Here is a 21157-nt window from a genome sequence, read left to right as displayed (position 1 = left end):
TATCATAGAAAGTCATGAAGAATAATCCATCGTTACATTCGCAACCATCATGGAGATATTCAAGTCAATCATGTGCACGCATGACGGCCATACTGTAGTATATCACTTTAGGTCTACTCATATGCAATACCCGTACTGCAATCATCGATGACAGAAGACGCCATGTTGTCCAGATCTTACAAAGCCATCGTCATCGGTGCAGGACCCGGTGGTCTAGCAGTGATGAAATCGTTACTTGATGTAGGACTAAGCAAAGTATGTTGGATAGATAAGTCATTCAAGGGTGGGAGGTTGAACGAACTGTATAGGGAGATATCATCGTGAGTCGTCGTTGGTACCAGCTTCAGGGAAATTACCACTGATATCGGATACCGATCCATGATATGTGATATCGTAGGAACACAAAAGTAGGTATATATCTCGATGCGGTGGATTCATCAGCGACATGTCGACGTATCATCGATTCTTCATCCAAGCCAAATGCTATGACGGAACTGGAGAAGATAGATAGAGATGATACCTGTCAGTTGAGCCTGGCAGGAGATTTGATCGAGATGCTCGAAGAAGGTATATCGAAGAATGAAGGAGTGGAAAAGATAAAAGGGGAGGTTGAGAAAGTCCAGCTGAAGGTGAGTTGATTTTCTATATACACACCTAGTTGTTATTTGTCACCTCGTTGGATTACGAAACATCGATGCTATGATATTCGATGAGAAGCTGATTTTCTCATACTACCTCATCGTTACAGGGCTCAACATGGTTTATAGGCTTGAACAACCATCCATCACCTCTGACTACCTCTCGTCTATTCCTCTGTACAGGTTCTCAACCTATTATACCATCTTTTCATCTCCCTTACAACCCCAACCTCAAAATCCTAGATCTAGATAGATGTATGGTCAAATCGACTCTTCCAGCTTTATTTCCAAAAGACAAGAAGAGCATAGTAGGTGTAATAGGTAATTCCCATTCGGGCGTATTGGTCTGTCGTAACTTGTTTGAAATCCATCAAGAGAAACAAAGGGAATTGAAGATACTGAACTTCGCAAGGAGTAAAATTAGATATGCGATTTACCGAGATGATGGTGGGATTGTATTTGATAATACTGGATTGAAAGGTGATACAGCCCAGTGGTCAAAGGAACATATGGATAATCCTACTGAAGATGTCCAAGAGGTTATCGAACAGATCGACATCAGCTCCAAAGAAGAGGAAGTATATCAGGATCGGCTGAAGGAATGTACGCATTTGATATATGCCATCGGATATCAACCGAATACATATCCCAAGATGGTCATTGATGGGAAAGAAGTCAATCAGGATGAATTGATATTTGATCAAGGTACATCGGAGTTCAGGGTAGATGGAATCAAGAAGGTGAATGGGTTATATGGAATGGGAATCGCTCATCCGGAGAAATCGCAGGACCCCGAAGGACATGTGGAGAATAACGTGGGATTAGCAAAGTTCTTCAAGTTTGCTGAGAAGAATCAAGAGCTCTGGAAGGAGGAATGAACGGCCTCAAATAGGTTAAACTAGGTAACATGTTGTCATTTGTACAGTACAGTACATCGGTTTCATCCCCTTTCTTAGCATTCATACTCTTTGTAGATAAATAGATATATATATATAGCATTGTTCCCGTCGATGATCTTGTATCACCCATATCGTCATGCCCACGCTGCTACACAGTTCACAACGGTGATATCTCAAGTCAATCGAATCCAAAGAAACCATTTAAGACAAGGTATGCCGATACTTACCAACATCTTTCAGGATTCAGATTTAACCTATTGTCATTTTTATGCTACGAACCGAACCGGATTTCACCGTGAAATTGGGATGACTCAGTGTTGAACCCCTGCAGGAGATGATGTAAACTGCTGATACAAACGACACAGTATAATGTGCATCCAGACACCTGCTCATGGACAGAACGTGGTTCCTCCCTTGTCATCGTATGCATTGTCGTGTCGGATGGTCCAGGGAGTAGGTAGGCAGGTGTATGAAACATTCACATGGGATGATGTAACGACAGGTCGGCCACTTGCCACTTGTGGTAATTTATACTTTACACTTTTGAAAAGTAAAATCAGTCGGGTCGATTCAAAGTAAGGTACGGAAGCAGAAAACAGCAAGAGAAACGCAAACAACCGAAGCAAATACAACACAGCAAACACATCCTTGATCATCCATCCTCTCTTATACGCTCTATAGCATACCATACCATACAGCAACACACTCATTGAACACCCAAGCGACACCCACGAGCAGCTACCCTCCCTGGAGCATCACATTCATATCTTATAATACCATCCATATAGTACCCTATCTCACACTCAAGCAGCCTTCAATTCAATAACCTACCGATTGATGTTCACATATACCTAAGACTCGTCATAAAATAAGCTCAGAAGACATTATGCCATCTCTCGCACCATCCGTCAGCTTTGATCAATCAATTCATACAGTATAATCACTAATCATCCTCAAACCAAAACTCCTCCGATAGATTCAAGTTGGGTACAAGGTTAGAGAAGCGGTCAAGTGGTGAGACGTGAGTGAGACACCTTCATCTTCGGCATCTTGCCCCACTTGAGTGCCTATGAGAAGATCAAGCAGATAACTTGGCTGATCCATGTGAAATTCCTTTCTTTGATTCAGCCGCTTTTCGATGAATGACCTTTATCACTAAAGATGACCACTATAATGTTTGATATAACCAATTTACCACCTTTGCCGCCCTCACCCTCTCGTTCTTTCTCCCTCTCTTCTCCTCCAACTAAATCAACCTCAAAATCGATACTCTTATCGAGTATCAAGAAGATGCCCTCTTCAGTCCGAATATTTCAAGAACAACATATCAACGAATTCGCACACCTTCATTTGGACGACCAAGAGAAACTCTCGAGGGAAGAACGAGATAACATGTTACTAGCTGAAAGGCAGAAACTGGAAGAAGCCAGACGGATAGGACGATTGAAGAGACAAACCATGGCTCATCACCTGGAAAGGGATAAAGAGAATGCGGATGCGGATTCGAGGATCGGCTGGAGACCTCTAAGTCTGTTAGCTCGCCGTCAACCTCAGACCAAACCTGCTCAACTTGTCGTCCAGCAGGATACACATCTACATAACCAGCAACAACAGCAACAGCAGCAGCGTCAAAGAAGGTTCTCTGATCGCATGGAAATCATAACACCTACTGATATCGATACACCCGATTTATCTTCACCCATTCCATCCGATGTCAATTCCCCCGATCTAGCTCTGATCACTCCTAATCAACTTGGTTTAGCCCTCGGATGTCCTTCACCACCCCTTCCTCCTATTCCCAATAAATCTAAAGCAAGACCATCACTACCCCACGATATTTCTTCAGTAGACAGTCACGGGGACAACTCAACCTATTCTTGGGCATCTTCGTTCTCAGGTGAGACTATTGAACTTCGTACCGCCGCGCATTACGTGCCGTCAATCTCTGAGGAAAGTGCCAGTGCTACCTCCGCAGAATTGGGTCCAGAAGAGGTATTGGATTCACCCGAGAAGGTGAAAAGGAGAAGAAAGAGGATCGTGGCTATTGCTCACACCGTTAGGCAATTGGAGGGTGTCGGGTCAAGAGATGTCGAAGATCCAAACTTCTACCATCAATTGGTCAAAGCCTGGAGCGAACGACCGGGCGCTCAACAACCTCGTGAACCCATTTGGTCACCTCCTACCCAACGAGCACCCGCTCCACCTATACCTCCTAGACCCATAGATAACGCTTCGGCTTTCGATCCGTACCTTGCGCCTCCCGCTTGGCTCGCACCTCCTTTGCTCAGCCCGGCCAGTGTCCCATATCAAGGTGCTTCACCAGTTCCCTCGTCAGATCTCGAACATCGGACACCGGACCTTGACAACAATCATCAAAGTCAATCAGAAGAGAATCATTCCAACGAAAGTTACGCGAGCTCCAATCCGTTCAGGTACTCTTATGCTTCCAGTCTACATGATCTGGCATTAGAACAGGGCGTACAGCATGGTACCAAGTTGATGAGTGAGAAAGCATGGCTTCGATCCCCTTTGTTCGACCAGGGTACATGGTTCGATGCGAATACCCCCTCTGCACCATTACCCGTTGGTACCTTTCAGATGGCGCCTAGAGTCCCCTCACCTGGACTGGGACAGGGGGGAGACGACTCACCAAGTAAATCACGTGAGAATGGACCCGAGTCAGGCTGTACTATCAATACTCAGTCTCAACCTCAACGTACTCTCCGAAGACACGATGCTAACATCGGCGGGATCAAGGAAAGACAAAAATTGGGTACACCAATTGCCTTGGCGGGCTCATCTACGTCTGTGCCTACTCCAGCCCCAACTAATTGGGGATTAGGCTTCCTCGGAAATTGGCTCAAAGATGAATTGGCGGATGCAGAGGTAGATGAATCACCAAAGAATGACAAGGGAGAAGTGGATTTTCAATATGGGGAGGAAGGGATGATCGGATCTCAACGATCGATGAACATGAATACGAGGAACAAGATTTCGAGTTTCTTAGCAGAGGGAGATGTGCTCAACGCCCAACCGATAAATATAAACGACCGTATGACTCTACGGGAAGAAGAGCAGCAGGAAAGCAGGAACATCGAAATGAACAATCAATATCAAGATCAGTCAATGGAATCTATACCGTTGACCATCAACGACCCACAACCAGACCTCGTTTTACCCCCTCCCCTCCCCACACCGGAAATCGAAGAGATATCAAATCAAACTGGACTACCCAAATCTCAGATCAACCCTCCGCCGCCAAAAGAATGTCTCATAGTAGCAAAAGAATATCGATACTTGAACCCTTGCCGACGTCAGAGTTATTCGACCCCCTCGGACATCTTGTATCCTCATCCGCATCTACGCCACGAACCTCCCTTGACATCGAACGAGAACGAGAACGAGAACGAACGCCCACAACATCAGCTTCAGGGTGGAGTTGGGGATTTAGAAGTTCAAGTAGAACCGGAAACAGAAGTAGAAGTAAAACCGTCGGATCACCAACCGACCGAGGAGGAGGAGAAGGAGGGATCTTGGGATTTATCGGAGATCTCATTATCCCAATCTCAATTCCGAACGCCACCTTTGAAGATCCATCGGAGACTCGGTTCCTTGACACCCCAAGACAGAGTACACGAACGACACTCGATGTCTCCTACTCGGATGACGACAACACCTCAACTCCACGAATTACCACCACTAACGCTCTCTCCAATCAGTCTGACTGGCACGGGAGTGATGACATCCACTCCACCACGTACACCCAAATCACACCTTCGACCTGTCCTCCCTCCCTTACCGCCTACTCCAAAATACCGAAGACCCACTCCGCCAATGCTGAACAACCCGATGAGGGGGACGATGAATACAGAAGGAGGATCAGACAGAGTTGGAGTTGGATGTCTTCCACATCCACTTCCGCCTCTTCTAGCTCAGCAGACAGTGCCACGCCAAAATTACGACCGTTACTGCTACCCTGTATCTACGGAGGGAGGTATAGGTATCGATCTGGTCTCTCAGAGTAACACCAATACCAATAGTGTGATGATGGTCGAACATCCATCTTACCCACCTGTCAATGATACCTCCCTAACCGATCCAAATCAATCATCAACTTCCTCTGAATTAGCTAGATTGGATATATCGTCTAGACAAGCTACAACCGCTACGACAGATCTCGAAAAGGCTTTACCCTCGAAACCTTCAAGTTCACCTTCTCGTACACCTCTGATATTGTTTATATTTGGGTTCGTATTACCGATATTATGGTTCGTAGGAGGATGGCCAATCCTCAAACCTTCTCCTGAACCTTCATCTTCAACCGAAGTTGAAACTACCGAAGGGGAAAGTAGAGGTAGGTTCAGGTGGTTATATCACCCTGATCCAATGGTAAGGAAATGCCGATACGCTGCAATTATTTCTACACCTTTGATCATCATAGCTGGGATAGTAGCTGTCGTGGTGGTAGTCACGATCTTATAGTGGTTGGCCGTTTCTCATATCGAAGGCCTTGGGGGTAATTTTATCTTCCGGGTGTTCCTTTGTTGGATCCTACCTGTTGTAGCTTTTGTGTGATCATATAATGTCAGATTTCAACGCCATTCAACAGTAACCGTTCACATATACCATTTATATATCAGTTATCATCTTGATACATACGGACAATACTACATCATCTTAATATTTGGATACTCGGACAAGTAGTCTTAAATAGATAGATATCTGTTCTACAACTGTTTTAACGAAACTTATGAACCACATGCAGAAAAGTATAATGATACTGCGTATGATCTAACACATGAGCTCTCCATGTTTATCTATCGCGCAAATATGAGATTGAGTCCTCTCACTAGTTTCTTTCATTCTCAACATCCGTCCGTTTGCGGGTCATCAGCTTAGCTCTGAGCAAGGATATGCTTTTGCTTGCTTGCGGGATGGGCTGGCTGGAGATGCACTTGTGATGCATCTGTCTATAACTCATGTCGACACGTTTAATTGCTTGTAGATGAGCGATCTGTCCGACCTGCAACAGCATACGTAAAGTGAAATTGACTTGCAAGTTTTACATGTTGAGAGTCGAAGAGATGGATTTGGTACTTGTATCTGGCTTGATCTCCGGACGGGGTGAACCGGGGTTCAGACCAGGACGCGCACATCGGTGTTAAGACTATAGCCGATGGCCGGTAGCCCCCTCGTCGAGGGCTGGATGAATGCCACATCGTCCAATTCATGCTTGGTGATCTCGGAGATATGTTCGGTAATTCAGATTTCCCAGCTTTTGGCTTTTGGCTGTATGCTGCATGGGCTTCTCTGCAAGCTTGCACCATACTCACTACCTACCTCCGTCAGTCAGTCAGGAATCGAGCAAATAACAAAATCAAATTGATAAATCTTCGTTCTTGTTAGTTCATCCTTCAAGTCATCAAATCATCTGTTCAAAATGGCCCAACGAGTCACCCTCCGAAAGCGCCAACCATACAACACCACCTCCAACCGACGAAGGGTCGTCAAGACACCCGGTGGTAAATTGGTCGTCCACCACTTGAAGAAGCTTGCTGTGAGTTTGGGTCTGGGTCTGGGTCTGGGTCTGGGTTTGGACGAAAAGGATGTATGGGAGAGAGAAGACGGGGGATATGCTCGAAGATGGAATTGAGTAAATTGGGTTGGAATAGAGATGATGAACGGATGAAGCTGGAATAATTGATCGGATTGGGATTTGGATTAGTTGAAATAGACATAAGAGGGAGATGTCGTGGATCACGATAACGATGATGGGAAGAAACTTTGCTGATGATTTGGTTGCTATGTATTGACAGTCCGCCCCTAAATGTGGTGACTGTGGTCTTGCTCTCCCAGGTGTAAGTTGATTTTACCCAACATCCGGTTTTGAGTAAAATGCTGATATGTCCTTCATTTGCAGATCCCCGTTCTCCGACCCCGACAATGTTAGTATTGCTTTCTACTTTCTTCATAAGGTATCACGTGGCTGGACATGGGAGGGGATGAAGTGACTGGGACATGTCGGAAGGGAAGGAGAATGGTGGATGAGTTGGTGGATAATGGGGATTACAATGGAGATGGACAATCTGGAGATCATGGTACTGACTTGTTACTTCATTTACAGACGCTACCCTCTCCAAGAGACAAAAGACCGTTAACAGAGCTTACGGTGGTTCCGTCTGTGCTCCATGTGTCAAGTCTAGGTGAGTCAGGTTTAGACGTACGCTGAAAATTGTTATAATGCTGATGTGTGAACAATCATCTATTCTCTCTTACCTCGATCCATTCCATTTATTCACTCCCACTTTTGTCAACGTCCATCTCAATGATATCACACTTACGCAAAACCAACACACCTACAGAATCACCCGAGCATTCTTGATCGAAGAAGCTACCATCGTCAAGAGAGTTCTTAAAGCCAAAGCCGCCGCTACCAAGAAATAAATGAACATTTCTTTTAGATTCTCAGGTTTAGGTTGGATTTAGGCTCTTCTAGCTCTAGTTGGGATGTATAACATGATACATATTCGCATCACAATCACGAAAATTGAGTGAGGGAGATGTATCACCTTTTGAACGCATGATCAGAACCCTATCTCCTTTTTGCAAACCAGATGATCAAGGTTGATGGATCACTGCAAGAGATCCACCAATGAGCATGATGGCACCATGAGTGACTCTGTGATATACAACTGGGAGGGAGGGAGAGAGAGAAATAGAGCGGATGCCCAGTCACTTCACTGACCTACGACCAATCCGTGAAATATATCGCCCTTACTGATATCGCTCAAGATTTTCTTTTCACCCTCGTGCAATGCAAGCTTTGATTTTGATCCAAAATACATGCGAATGCTAAGGTGTATATGAGATGTATGAATGTATAGATGTATAAATGCAAATACCAGATCGACTGTCCGTTAAAAACATATCAAATGATCAACCCTAACCAAAAGATATCTACCTGATCGACTGGTCAACTAGTGTACTACAACGACTTCAATAGAAGTATTACTGCTATTTCCACGGTAAAGGCGGCTCGACCAAGTTTATCCTGGTAGAAACTAACTTCCTAACCATACCAGCCATGAATTTACCGTCGATCTGTTTGAATTGATTTCATCATTAGAAAGATTTTCATAACAGCACAGTGGATCTGTTCGGATGATACCTGATTGAATATTGATGACTTACGGTTATTCGAGAAGAATGGAAATCTGGTCCTTGATCAACACCATAACCATTTTCTTTCCTCCATCTACGAAACGTGACCAATCATCATGAGCATTCACATCTTCTCCATAATGAATTGAACTGGAAGTGAAGATGCAAGAATGCGACCGACTTACTTCTCAACTGGGAAAGTCTCATTATAATGAATAGCATAATACTCATGATTCATCATTTCACCCAAGATCGCATAATCCCTAGCGAACCCCGTCACAGGCATGATTTCCATCACAGCTGAACCTGGTTTCATCCATAGTTGATGGGATAGTCCGTTACCGTGAACGGCGAACATGACCTATCAGCGTCATCAGCATATAGATCCGAGAAAAGAATATATTGGGATCGAGCGTGAATCACGATCAAGTCACTCACATCACTCTTCATGGCTAGACAGAATTGATCGACTCTAGGTAATTTCTCCATATATTCATTGTAGAACTCGATCACCCCCTCATCAGCCAGTTTTTCCATCTCTTCGACTAATTCCCCTTCATCCTCGTCGATTAGTCTCCTAGTGGTCAATTGACTACGACACACCACCAACAATTAGCTGATGGTCGATACGAATATGTAGGGCTTGAGGATGCAGAAATACTTACCGGTTGATGTACAATACAATAGGGACTTTAGAGTTCTTTCTCTTCATCTCGCATCCTTCCGCTAAAGCCAATCTCTTAATCTGATCTCTCAGGGGGTCCATCCAAGTTAACGGGACAGGAAGGGAAGGTAAGTCGGCATTGGCTTTGTTCCAGAATTTAACTTCTTGACCTGCTCGGTGAGCTGCCCATCGCTAATTCAGTCAAGGATCAGCCTGGTACTGTTGTAATGAAAAGTCAACGACACTTACATCAGCAATAGCTATTTTGTCGAATAAGAAAGTAACGCCGCTCTTTCTTCTATCTTCATAGATTGTAGCTTCCTCTATTTCAGCTTCGGGCAGAACAGCTTGTTGGAACCATGTTGTGATACCAGCGTGGTCTCTCTGATCATAGCCAACACACACAATCAGTCAGGATCTACCCTGCCTACGTTGAGTGAGTGTAAGGATCACTCTAGTACTTACCCAGTCAGGTGATTGAGCCTTGTAGATCAACCTCGAAGGCAACTCAATCTCCCCAGCAGCAGTGACGACCCTCCATAATCCCAAGAACATCTCGCCGATAAAATGATAATAATGATTCAAAAATGAACTTTGACTTCCTTCCCTTATATCGGCAAACATCATACTAACGCCTGATTTCCTTATTGCCGCTTTACCCAACAACATCCTCTCTTTCGCTTCGGTAGGTGAAACAATCATGATTCGATCTTCCTCTGCTGCCCAGTGATTATGCCATTTATCAGTTGGATCTTGTAATCCTGATAATATCCCGTTGATCCCATATGAAGGTAATGTAGTAGGGTCAGTAGTGACTATAAGGAATGTACCATTTGCGAAATATAGGTTATGGAAATAGTCTGTAAATTACAAATAACAAGAGAATGATCAGTATATATACTGTACGGTACTTTGATTGATATGATATAGGAGGAAGGAGGGACTTACTGAAACCGGCTACTCCACTCATAAAAGTTGTTTCTGGGAAATCCGCTTCTGCTACATACAGGTCTGCCCACCTGTTGACAGTCTTGGAAGGTAGGTATTTACTAAGTTTGCTTATATGCTATCACAAAGGTGTGAACCGGATATCAGGTTGTGACGATCACTAGATTTAGGAAACTAACTCACTTGGATACTTGATTGACCGGTAGTTTGCTCTATGACCGTATGAGTCAAGAACAAAGTGATGGCAAATCCCAACAGGAGAAACGCTGTGAGCCTGTTACATTGCATAGACATGATTCTTCGTTTTCTACCTGATGAGGACGAGGAGACGGGTGATCCAAGTCGGATAGGTCCTCGATGTTGAGGTAAGGGTGTGGAAGGTGAGGGGGTGGATGAGGCGAAGCTGAACATTGAGAGAGATGGTTCAGGTGATTAGTACAACACACAAAGAAAGGATAGGTTTATCGCGGTAAGGTGGTGAGGTTGTGGTGTCGGTCTATATGAGTTGTGGTTATGAATTTGGGAAGGAGATGAGAACGGTACGAAGGATAAAAGTAGATCGTCTGAACTGTCAAAAGAGTGTGGTGTGTGTAAAGAATGACTAGAATGAGAAGGAGTACAGTAGCACCAGAACCGACCGGCGGAGGGAGAAGAACAGTCAAGAAAATGAGAATGAGGGGAAGGCAAGAGAGATGTACACCGTATGATTATACATATATCAAGATTTTGTGACCAGCAGAAAGAGTGACTATGAGTGGGAGAAGACTCTGACTCACTACGATTCTACTGAAACACGAAAGAGTCAAGTGTGTTTCTCGCTCCAATCGATTTGATTTTATATTGGGCTTTTCTTTCCTACCTGTATTGACTATGAAAGTGTCTCTAACGCTGGCGTTTTACGTGGTAATGAAAAGGAATGTATGAGATCAAGAGAGCGTGTGAGGAGGTCGATGAGCCTAGGGCGGTGTACGGTGAGTGATCAGATGACTATGGAATACAAGTATAGGTGGTAGATGGACTGAATAGGAGGTGTTACAGTGATACTCGATCATCTCTCCTTGTTTCCCATCTATTTTGAATTGTAAACAAATGAATGAGAATAGGAAAGATAAACACCACGTGTCTCAACTCAGGCACGTCGATCTTTCCGTTTGCCTGGACCCTGCCTTGAACGTGTCTGTCCGCATGAAAAGTGTATTGGTAACAATATCACACCCCTCGAGACATGAGCGATAGCTATACGAGTAGTGAATATGGAGCTTCTGAATAAGAGGGGTGTCCCGCTGAATCGACAAGTGAATGATCTTGAACACTTTTGAATGGGAGTCACATTTGCTCGTCTTGTGCCTGCTTATGACATCCCTTTCATCGTCTGTGCGTAGAAGCAGCAAACCTCTCTCGGATGCCTTGTCATACTGTATACTGTATGCATCACATACATGACCTGAAAACATGGACCTGATCTTCTTTAGTATGTAAAGATATATTTATGTCGTTCTTGCATGATCAAGTCCTCTACAAGGCATTCAAGGTCCCTCTCTTCACACAGAAAGTCAACTCCTTCGTCAATCAGACTGACTCAGCTTGACGCTGCAACGGCTGATTTCCATCGAGATCGTCCACAATACAAACTTGTGTCCAACAAGATATGTTCTGCTGCCTCGGAATGCTTGTCTGCTGCTATCTCACTTAGCTATATAGAGTCTTCGCACGAGACCTTCGCGTGGTTTCCATGCAAGTGCCGATCTGTATGCATGCTTCCTACTTCTGATGCCTGGTAAGATTAACTTACTCGGGTAATATCTGCCAAGATGTCGATCGCTCAAAATTGCCATGATCGGTAAAATTCCTGCAGAATTGGTTGCCGTGCCTGGCTGGGGATTGAGAATTTAAGGATAACTTTGGTTTACTACCCATTGCGGATAAAGAATGGCTTGTCTCTTTCAACTTTACGAGTATCTTCGAAGCCTCATTCCTCATTGCTCGTACAGAGTCAACTCTACCAGAGACAACTCATACCATATCAGAGTATTTCGGAGAAAGGAGAATACGCCACTAAGCCATTGACCCAGAACCATAGATTCAAGTTCCCATCTTCGGACAAATGGTCGACAAATCTTCTTTTGCAGACGAATGGATGGATTGGATCTGTCCATTCCAAGAGTAAAGAGTAACGAGAGAAGAAGTTATACTGTAGTTGATGTAAGGGGCTAACTTTCTTTCTCTTTCCTACACTCTTGAAGGGAAGGATTAGTGCTGATACTTCAGAGAGATCTGAGAGATATGGGAGATCTATGCTCTATTTTTTCAGTGTGCCATGGCCGTCGATGTGAGATGAAATGTGTGATACTGCCTGGTTAACAGTTTTGCATTTGCATCTTTCATTGTTGTTGTCCTTCTTTCATCAATCTTCACAAAGCTTACTATAGTCATTCCTTTCAATTCGTTTGATACGAGTCTTACTCTTACTTCCACCAACTAATCAGCAGGACTGAACCGACATTCTTTTGAACCCATCGATATCCAGTTGAGCTGGACTGCCTTCACCATACGATAGAGTCGTATCGTATCATCCTACCTCTTCTACGCTTGTACATACTTCGTTTACCCTACCATCACCATCAACTTAGATCAAGATGTCCCGACCTCGTTCCCGATTCTTACCCACTCGACGATCCCTCCCCTTCATCATTCTCTCAACCATATTCGTACTGTACAAATCCATCCCTTCCGACATATCATCCAGAGCACCTCGACTATCCTCTTACCTTTCTTCTGAAGATACATTCTACCCTCATCCTAATGCTCATGCTCAGTATGATTCACCGATCAGTACGAGATCAGCAGGTGATCATGGGACGTTCGTAGAGACCAGTGCCTACGATCTACCCAAATTGATCAAATCTAAGTCAACCACGAAGAGACAGAGAAGTAAGAGGTCTGAAATCACTGAAGAGGGACAAGAACCGCAAGTGATTGAAGAAGAGGGAGAAGATGAAGTTAGCGGGATAAGTGATTTGAGAATTGCTGTTTTGGAACATGCTGGATTTCATGAGGAGGTCGTGGGGGCTGTACTCAAAACTCTCACGGATATCGGAGCGAATTTTACTTTATATCGTAAGTGGGATCTGTTCAACCTGTACTTTTCAATCTTGAAAGGGACAAAGACTGATACATTTGTTTCTGCTTGGATGATACAGGAGACAAATTCCGATGGGGATACGCCGAAGTTCTCTCATCAGGAATGAACTACACAACCCCCCCAACCATGTACTCCGACGGTACTTTCGCAGACGCAGTTTCAAATGGTGAAATCGACGTTACCATTCATATTTCATGCGATCACGAATTTTGGAATTGGCCTCGAAACGTCCCTGCCTACGAGGCTATGAAGAATAACCAAAATATGGAAGTCATCTGTATGTTACATGAATTAGAAAATCTAAGTGAAAAAGAAAGGAACAGTTGGGAAGTAGCTGCGAAACAGAATCGTCTAACTTATTTGACACTGAGTAAACACGTGAAGAATTATTTGAAAAATGAAGTTTTGAAATGGTCTCATAGTTTGAAACAATTACATTGGGGTAAAGTGGATGTAGAAGAATTTGTTCCGGTAAGTGTGATTTACAACCAAACCACCTCAAAAGAGTTCATAATTATATGAGTGACACTGATAATTTGTATGACCATGATGGCTTGCAGATCTTCCCAGTGGACGCATCGAAATTACCAGATAGTGAAGAAGTCTCCGTCTCACAGTTCTTCCCCAAACGTGCTGAACGTATACCATCGAGATTAGCAATCTTGGGTAACATTCAACCTTGGAGAAGAACTTATAATCCTATTCTGAGTGATTTGCATGCTGCCATTGAGGGTGAGTGGGACCTTTCTTTCTTCGGCATTCTGGCTTTCTCACAATCTGGGACCTGGGATATATCGAGCTTCTCTAGAGTAGAGTGAAATGGAAAGATCTGACATTGAATTTTTTCATTTCAATATCATAGCCGATCCTGCTGCTTGGGGATATCTACCTCTATCATCCGAACCCAACTCCACTTACATCTCATCAAATGACGATTCCCGACCTCCTGTCACACTTCATTTCATCGGATCGCTAGCTCCCACTGCAGAATTGAATATACCTGATTCAATGAGGGATATGGTGTTTATTCATTCGGGTTTGGAATATATTAGTTTTTATAGGTTATTAGGTTCGATGTAAGTGCCCTTTCACACTCATCCGAAAATCCATCCTGATCGTCATACGGTTGTAGAATGTATCATGCGATGCGGATGCTGATGTTGTTTTATCTCGTAGGGATCTTGTACTTCCCGCTTTCATGGGTTGGACATATCTAGAAAAGAAATTGAGTTCTGCCATTCCAGCTGGTGTGGTCAGTAGAGTGAGTTGAAGCTCCATCTACAGTATCCCAAGACATTGTACATCACGGGTCCAATAATGCTCATCTAATTTTCTGGTGTTGTAAATAGGTTCCTGTACTTGGATCCGAACTTTTACTCAACGCCTATCAATTCCTGCGTGATCCATCTATCGTCCTCCACGCACCTGGTCTAAGGGAGATTGAAGCTATTCTATTGTTGAGAAAAGGTATCGACCCATATACCAATCAACCTAAATCCCACCATGCCACCTCTGGTACGGGAGTCACCAAGCCTTTGTTGCCAGGTAAAATCACGTATAACATCCAAACTGGCGAAAAGAAACAATTACCTTTAGGTATGAAGAAGCTCAACGATGATATACCTACTAAATCCATAGGGAGTAGTTCAGAAGAGGATTGGAATGATTATCACGATAGATTGTATAAGGCAAACAAGGAGATGATGCTTGAGTTACTTGAAGGTTTGAGTAGGAGGATTGGGGATAGGAAAATTAAGAGTATGGTCGTGGACGTACCACCTCAAGAAGATAAGGTGGAGACTGTCGTTGAGTAATTCAATATAGTACCGTATAGTGGGATCGGAATTGGGATCTGTCCTTTTGGGTAATATTTTGACTTTATATTATTTATACTTCTACTTGTTCTTCGAATATGTAACAGTTCGCATGTCAAATGCTTTCAATATGGACAATGAATACATTTTTATCATTTATTTCTTGGTCATGATTCTTCATCGGAAAGAACGTCTCTTACGAAGTGAAGACCGCACACAGTACATACATTACTTAATAGGTAGGGGTATTCTGGCGAAGCCACAAACTTACTTCGCTTGCTCTTGTTCTTCCCTTTGTGGTTGGGGTGGCACCATACTTTGCATAATTTCAATGAATTGACCATTGACTTTCTTAACGCTGTCCAGCTCGAGGAGGTTCTTCCACCATTCTCTCAAGTGGGGCAAGGGGAGGGTACCGTCGGTTTCGGCAGTGGCAGAATGGGGCAGTGGCCAAGTCCCATCTGCAGCTTTGGGGATAGGCAGGGCAGCGGCGGTACCGTCAGATTTTGTGAATGGGAGTGTCCCTTCTCCCAAGGCCGGGATACCTCCGACCTAGGTTATACCAGTCAAGTTAGCTACGACACCATAACATCCTCCAACAGTCATTTGTATCAAAAACACTGGTGGGTTGAGGCGAAATAATCCAGGAAAAGGGAATTGACTCACCATAGCAAGCCAATGGGCACTTGGAATATGGAACAAATCCACTACTGTCAACTTGTCTCCAGCCAGATACTTCTGTTTACTCAAAACCCTCTCGTAGCCTTGGAAAGTTCGGTCTAATGCCTCTCGATAGGATTTGGCAAGTACTTCGTCGGTGGGCTTTTGATGTCTACGATGACCCAAACAGTCAATATGAGTTTCAGTGATTATGCTGTGTTTTCAGAGTATGTGATTGATCGTTGATAGGGAATAGAGGTATCACATATTTGGTCATATACAATGAGAATCAACCTGTAATGAGGGGGAGATTATTCACTCACGCCATCGGACCATGGACGAGCTCATACAATAACATCTTAGTATAAGTCGTAAAATCCCCCAACTCAAGACTACATGCCACTTCGAAATTGGCTACTTGGACTGGATCATCATATCTGGGAATGAGCGGGGAATTGGTCTTCATTGCCATGTCTAAGTAAGTATTGTGAATAAAGGTTAGGCATCAGCCAGAGTCGAGCTGAAGGGTCATGTCATTTTCCGTATGTCTGAGGCTGGTCCGTCATGAATTGCAGGTGCTTCGTTCGAAAGCAATGGAAGGAAGGAAGGTATGATAAGATACGTTTTACCATACTCACATTTGACAATAGCCCTACTTTCGAACAACTGCACACCATTCTCTGTATCTTCAAACCATGGGATCCTCTTGAATGGGCTCTGATTATAGTCGAACCTTTCGTTAGGATAGAGGATCTCGCTCCATTCGACGTTTCGTGATTCGAAGGCTGAGATCAATGAAAAGAGCGAAATCATAAAATCAGATAGGATTGAATTACGGAAATAATGGGTTTGGGTTTGGACTAATGACTTACCTGGTGTACCGACAAGTCCCATCTCTTGAGCGCAGATGTAGACCATCCTGGTGTGCTGGAGATCCGGTCAGTACATTTGACCAAAGGTTCAATGATACTGTATCTGGTACAAAGAGTTGTGAAAATGGTAGGTAGACTTACAGTAGCCATGATATTACCATAAAGCACGAAGACCATCTTGCTTTGTCAGTTGTGGTTGTAGCTGTATTGGAATCAGGTAAAGCAGGTAAGTCGGAGTGCCATGTGGAGAGACATGAAGGGCTTTTGATGTATCCCTCTTATACATGTATATATGCACGTATCTCATCTTCACACCATACAGTAAGGACATCGATACCAACGGAATATACGACCTTCTAATGATTATCAATCAATCCAATCGACCATTACGAAGAACGAGGTCAATGCATTGTGAAGTGACGGATTCGTCCTGATGGTTCCTTTAGAGTCACATGCCCAATGCCACTGATCACACACCACACACCACACACACCACACCACACAGCAGGCACCCGATCACAGGTGATAGATGATCTCCTCCTCATCTGGCAATCGATCATGAACACTCTCAACGTCGTAAGGATATTTATCGGTAAACACGCCTGTCGCTATGACCACCACCCACCACTGTAAAGGAACCCCTTTCGGACTGTTTGTCAAGGTTATTCGGCAAGATCGGTGTTCCGGTGGGCGTGATGCGTGAGAACAAGATAAGCTTTGACCCTTCACCATCAGATTGCTTGCGTGACGATCTTCCATTACGAGAAGGTAACGGTCGATAGTTCTGTACGTACATCAAGTAGCTTTAGACTGCGAAGACAGATGACTGTTCTTGTGCGAATCAGAAATCGATCAGGAAGAGAGTCTGGTGTGATATCTATTTCTTATAGTAGATTCATTTGTGGATGTAGACTACGTCTAGTGTTAAGATATGATATGTATGCAATTGGATCCAAATTGGTAAGAGATGTATATACAGTACTGATTATCTATATATTCACAAGATCGAGAAATCCAATCCATTGAACTTCCCTTTCACCTCTCATTTCCATCCTCTACTCTCTATCATGCTTGCTCGCGTACGATCATGTTTCAACGATTTTTTTTTCTCCATCTATCCATATTCCCTTATAAGCATGCAGACAACCTCTTCTATAATTTCCAATCTTTTTAAAACTCTTCACTCTAATCGCAAATCCCGAAAAAAATGTAGACATTCCAAAATCCCTACACAATATACCACTATGACCTCTTTACTCAACTTAAATACTGCAATTAGAAAAGCAATCATCAGTTCCACACGATCGAGAGGACAACACACCAAAACTCACCTCATCACTGAAATGATACGGAATTCTTTCCCGCCAGTGGGATCGGCAGTTTCTTTTAACAGTTCACAATGAAGGACATGCTCTCCAGGTTTGAGATCGTCACGGATGGTAGCGGCTCTAAGTAAGGGGAAGGGTTAAAGGTAGGTCAGCTTCAGCTTTCCACCCTTTCGTACACCAATTCCAAGAATTAGGATACAGGGAGCCTGTTACTCACCGTCCGATATTGTAAGGTTCCCTCCAGTAGCCATCCAACCTCATCGCTTTGTCCGTGTCATTATCTATCCAACATTTCGCAGAACCCAAATTATATTGATAAGATCTCAAATAATGTAATTGCACTTGACCCAACGTCGTTGAGATGGGGAAAGATACTTTGGATCCTGGTTCGTCGGCGATCAAGTAATGTTTCTCTTTCCAATTCCAGTGTCGCCTATGTTGATGTCAGATGGGAGTCAATCTCAACAACTCATTAAGCGTAACGATGACCAGAGGGGACAAAACTTACCATCCAGTTTGATGAGATGGTTTCAAAGGATGCTTAACGGCATTGGCAGAGTAACATTGAGGTGATAATTTGGGTAAGTTGGATGTAGGGTTGTATTTTTGCATCAGCGGGGCCTACGAGCGACAACCAAAGGGTCAGCTTTACTGATCTTGTAAGATTACGAAACCATGTCACATGATGATTCCGTAATGAGTAGCAAATGCGATATGTGTTGATGATTCAGATTACCCACTCACCCTTGGTAAAGGTTCAATAGGATATAATTTCTCGTAATTCAACTGTTCCAAATCACCCAATCTAGATTCTATCTTATCCATCTCACAGAGTTGGGTGTCTATGTATGCGGATGCGAGTTTACCCATGAGTTCGTGCCCTTGCCATGATAACTGCGACATGGCGGATATTCACTATTAGCTCTGATTTTCCACAGGTTAAATGTATATACCACTCACATGCCTCAGATCAATCTCTTCCAACGGATCAGTCCATTCAGTCTTCTTCACCCTGTTGTGGAACAGATGTCTGACCAACGTAGTATTTTGCAGAACCTGGGGTAAGACGGGATTTCGGAAGGACACTGTAGGTACGTCGTAATATTGAGCTACACCGTTGTGCTATAGTGAATGACGGTATGTGTCAGCATAATGAGATAGGCATATTTGACGTGACTGTTCCACACTTACCAGATCACCACCGTTGGCAACATATTGAAACATCAAAGCGAATACTCTGATCGATAAAGGAATCGATTAGCATCAAGTCCTGATCCACAATGAAGTATTCACCAAAACTTACTGAAGATTCAATACGGCAGGCTTATTAGGTAAGTCGTAAAGACCTCGAACAAGCAGTTCGTAAGTATTCATGTTCCTTATCAAGCTGTGATGAGAGACCAACATCAGACAACGCGATCTGCGAGTCTATAAAGGGAAATTGAACTTACACTTCATCGTTGATCGCTAATTCGATAAGTACCAAATCCACATCTTCAGGTATATGTTCGTTGAAACATAGAGAGAAGTAATCGGTACCTGTAAATCATTTGGATTCGTTGAATGTCAGATTACACATCCTCGAAAGGTTTATCCCGCAATCCTCGACTTCCACTTCATCCAAGCCTCCCAAGATAGATCACTGCTGATGTATAATCCTCTCGCACCCCACGTTTGACTTCAAGGAAACGATGCAACTCACCCATACCACCCTGCGCACCGTTGATAAAACTATTCTTGTTCTCTTTCTTCCCACTCGAACCAGTTTTGATCCCACCCGAAGCTGGGAAGAGTTCGTCCAGGTGATCGAATACCCTTCGGTTGAGGTTCCGCGGGGTGTGTGGATTATCGCCGTCGGGTGCATCCAGACCGTGTCCTTTTGATACTATAGATCATCGCATCTCTCCATCAGCAGCTGGAATACTCATATATATATAGGGAGAGGGACAATCCTTACCTGATCCACCGATAACTCCCACTGTGAATGGTTGACCGCTCCTCATCTTAGCTAATGCTCTACGGAGTCGGTTGTTGGTTCCTATGAAGGAGATCTATCAGTAATCCAGTCCAAATGAGATATGGGAGGTCACACGACACGATGAATACGACGTAGCACGAGGTCGTAGGGGACAGTGAGGTTCATATCTGATGTACGACCAAGTCATGCACTACTCACCTGTATATCCTAGGGCTTTCATCAGGTTATCTTCGCTAAAGTGGGAAATAGAGCACTCAGTCAGTTGTACATCCATTGACAGGCTACATCAGATTACTCGATAGTTGGAATAGTTGGTATACAAGTATACTCTATGAGATGAGATATATAGATAGCATAAATCCAAAAATGGATATATCCACTCACCCAAACTCCTCGCAAAACTCTGGACTAACACTACACATCGAACAACTCCTCGTCGACACTGGATCTAACCCCAGTCCAGATCCACCATCGGAGGAAGAAGGCCATTGATTCTTTAACAATCCATATTTCTCAATCTTATTCCACGCTTTATCACCTATAATCCCATGGGCATGTTCGGTAGGTAAGAATATCGCTATCAACAGCAATATGTTGAATGCTATGGAGAGATTGAGGTATGTTTTCGCATTGTTCCTTGATACCCTCATGATTCTCGAAGGTAACAACGAGAGTGGGAATCGGTTAGGACCTTGACGAACGGGCGAATCAGGTTGAAAGGGAGGTAAAGGCGGGGAAGCAGATGGTGAAGGTATAGGTGAAGGATATCTCCTACTTCGTGTGGTTCCTCCTGTGGTCAATGATATGGATGGTGCCAAGGATGAAGAAGTGTTTGAGTTTTCGTGTTGTTGTTGAGCTAGGATGGGTGATCTGGGTACTCGTATGGCTTGGGTGTGATGATGGGTGTTTTGATCTTGATAATCCATCTAAGACGAGGTGTATGTGGTATGGGGTATGTGATCAGGATGAGGCAGGGTGATAGCTCTGATTGAGATAGGATCTGATGATGTGTAACGTCAACGCGTCGTGATAACAATAGGAAGTGGTCCAAGC

At 43.8% G+C, this 21157-nt stretch overlaps 7 protein-coding genes across 7 annotated transcripts; 4 read left to right on the top strand and 3 right to left on the bottom strand.

Annotated features, from left to right (window-relative positions):
• Positions 1-162: 162 nt before the first annotated feature.
• V865_006653 (uncharacterized protein) lies at positions 163-1516 on the top strand (the record flags this gene model as incomplete). Its single annotated transcript, XM_066230411.1, has 3 exons — positions 163-320; positions 398-629; positions 749-1516. The coding sequence occupies 3 exons, from the start codon at positions 163-165 to the stop codon at positions 1514-1516; spliced, it is 1158 nt and encodes a 385-aa protein (XP_066086508.1).
• A 1182-nt stretch (positions 1517-2698) lies between these two features.
• On the top strand, positions 2699-6019 carry V865_006652 (uncharacterized protein; the record flags this gene model as incomplete). The annotated part of the gene is made up of 1 exon (XM_066230410.1): positions 2699-6019. The coding sequence occupies one exon, from the start codon at positions 2699-2701 to the stop codon at positions 6017-6019; it is 3321 nt and encodes a 1106-aa protein (XP_066086507.1).
• Positions 6020-6977: 958 nt separating this feature from the next.
• On the top strand, positions 6978-7981 carry V865_006651 (uncharacterized protein; the record flags this gene model as incomplete). Its single annotated transcript, XM_066230409.1, has 5 exons — positions 6978-7094; positions 7354-7395; positions 7458-7482; positions 7662-7740; positions 7900-7981. 5 exons carry the CDS (start codon positions 6978-6980, stop codon positions 7979-7981), a joined length of 345 nt encoding a protein of 114 aa, XP_066086506.1.
• Positions 7982-8551: 570 nt separating this feature from the next.
• V865_006650 (uncharacterized protein) lies at positions 8552-10721 on the bottom strand (the record flags this gene model as incomplete). The annotated part of the gene is made up of 9 exons (XM_066230408.1): positions 8552-8638; positions 8729-8792; positions 8884-9059; positions 9137-9290; positions 9364-9554; positions 9612-9746; positions 9828-10222; positions 10311-10428; positions 10494-10721. 9 exons carry the CDS (start codon positions 10719-10721, stop codon positions 8552-8554), a joined length of 1548 nt encoding a protein of 515 aa, XP_066086505.1.
• Positions 10722-12946: 2225 nt separating this feature from the next.
• Positions 12947-15266, top strand: V865_006649 (uncharacterized protein; the record flags this gene model as incomplete). Its single annotated transcript, XM_066230407.1, has 6 exons — positions 12947-13427; positions 13511-13923; positions 14013-14184; positions 14315-14528; positions 14629-14713; positions 14802-15266. The coding sequence occupies 6 exons, from the start codon at positions 12947-12949 to the stop codon at positions 15264-15266; spliced, it is 1830 nt and encodes a 609-aa protein (XP_066086504.1).
• Positions 15267-15533: 267 nt separating this feature from the next.
• On the bottom strand, positions 15534-16975 carry V865_006648 (uncharacterized protein; the record flags this gene model as incomplete). The annotated part of the gene is made up of 6 exons (XM_066230406.1): positions 15534-15818; positions 15933-16098; positions 16250-16400; positions 16565-16711; positions 16799-16853; positions 16940-16975. The coding sequence occupies 6 exons, from the start codon at positions 16973-16975 to the stop codon at positions 15534-15536; spliced, it is 840 nt and encodes a 279-aa protein (XP_066086503.1).
• A 1150-nt stretch (positions 16976-18125) lies between these two features.
• Positions 18126-21030, bottom strand: V865_006647 (uncharacterized protein; the record flags this gene model as incomplete). Its single annotated transcript, XM_066230405.1, has 12 exons — positions 18126-18246; positions 18344-18559; positions 18635-18747; positions 18871-19020; positions 19087-19248; positions 19318-19363; positions 19430-19513; positions 19578-19665; positions 19829-20011; positions 20084-20164; positions 20303-20337; positions 20489-21030. The coding sequence occupies 12 exons, from the start codon at positions 21028-21030 to the stop codon at positions 18126-18128; spliced, it is 1821 nt and encodes a 606-aa protein (XP_066086502.1).
• Positions 21031-21157: the final 127 nt, after the last annotated feature.

This window comes from Kwoniella europaea, chromosome 2 (assembly GCF_036810445.1).
Source record: "Kwoniella europaea PYCC6329 chromosome 2, complete sequence".
Taxonomy (NCBI): Eukaryota; Fungi; Basidiomycota; class Tremellomycetes; order Tremellales; family Cryptococcaceae; genus Kwoniella; species Kwoniella europaea.
This window is presented reverse-complemented; position numbering and strand designations above follow the sequence as displayed.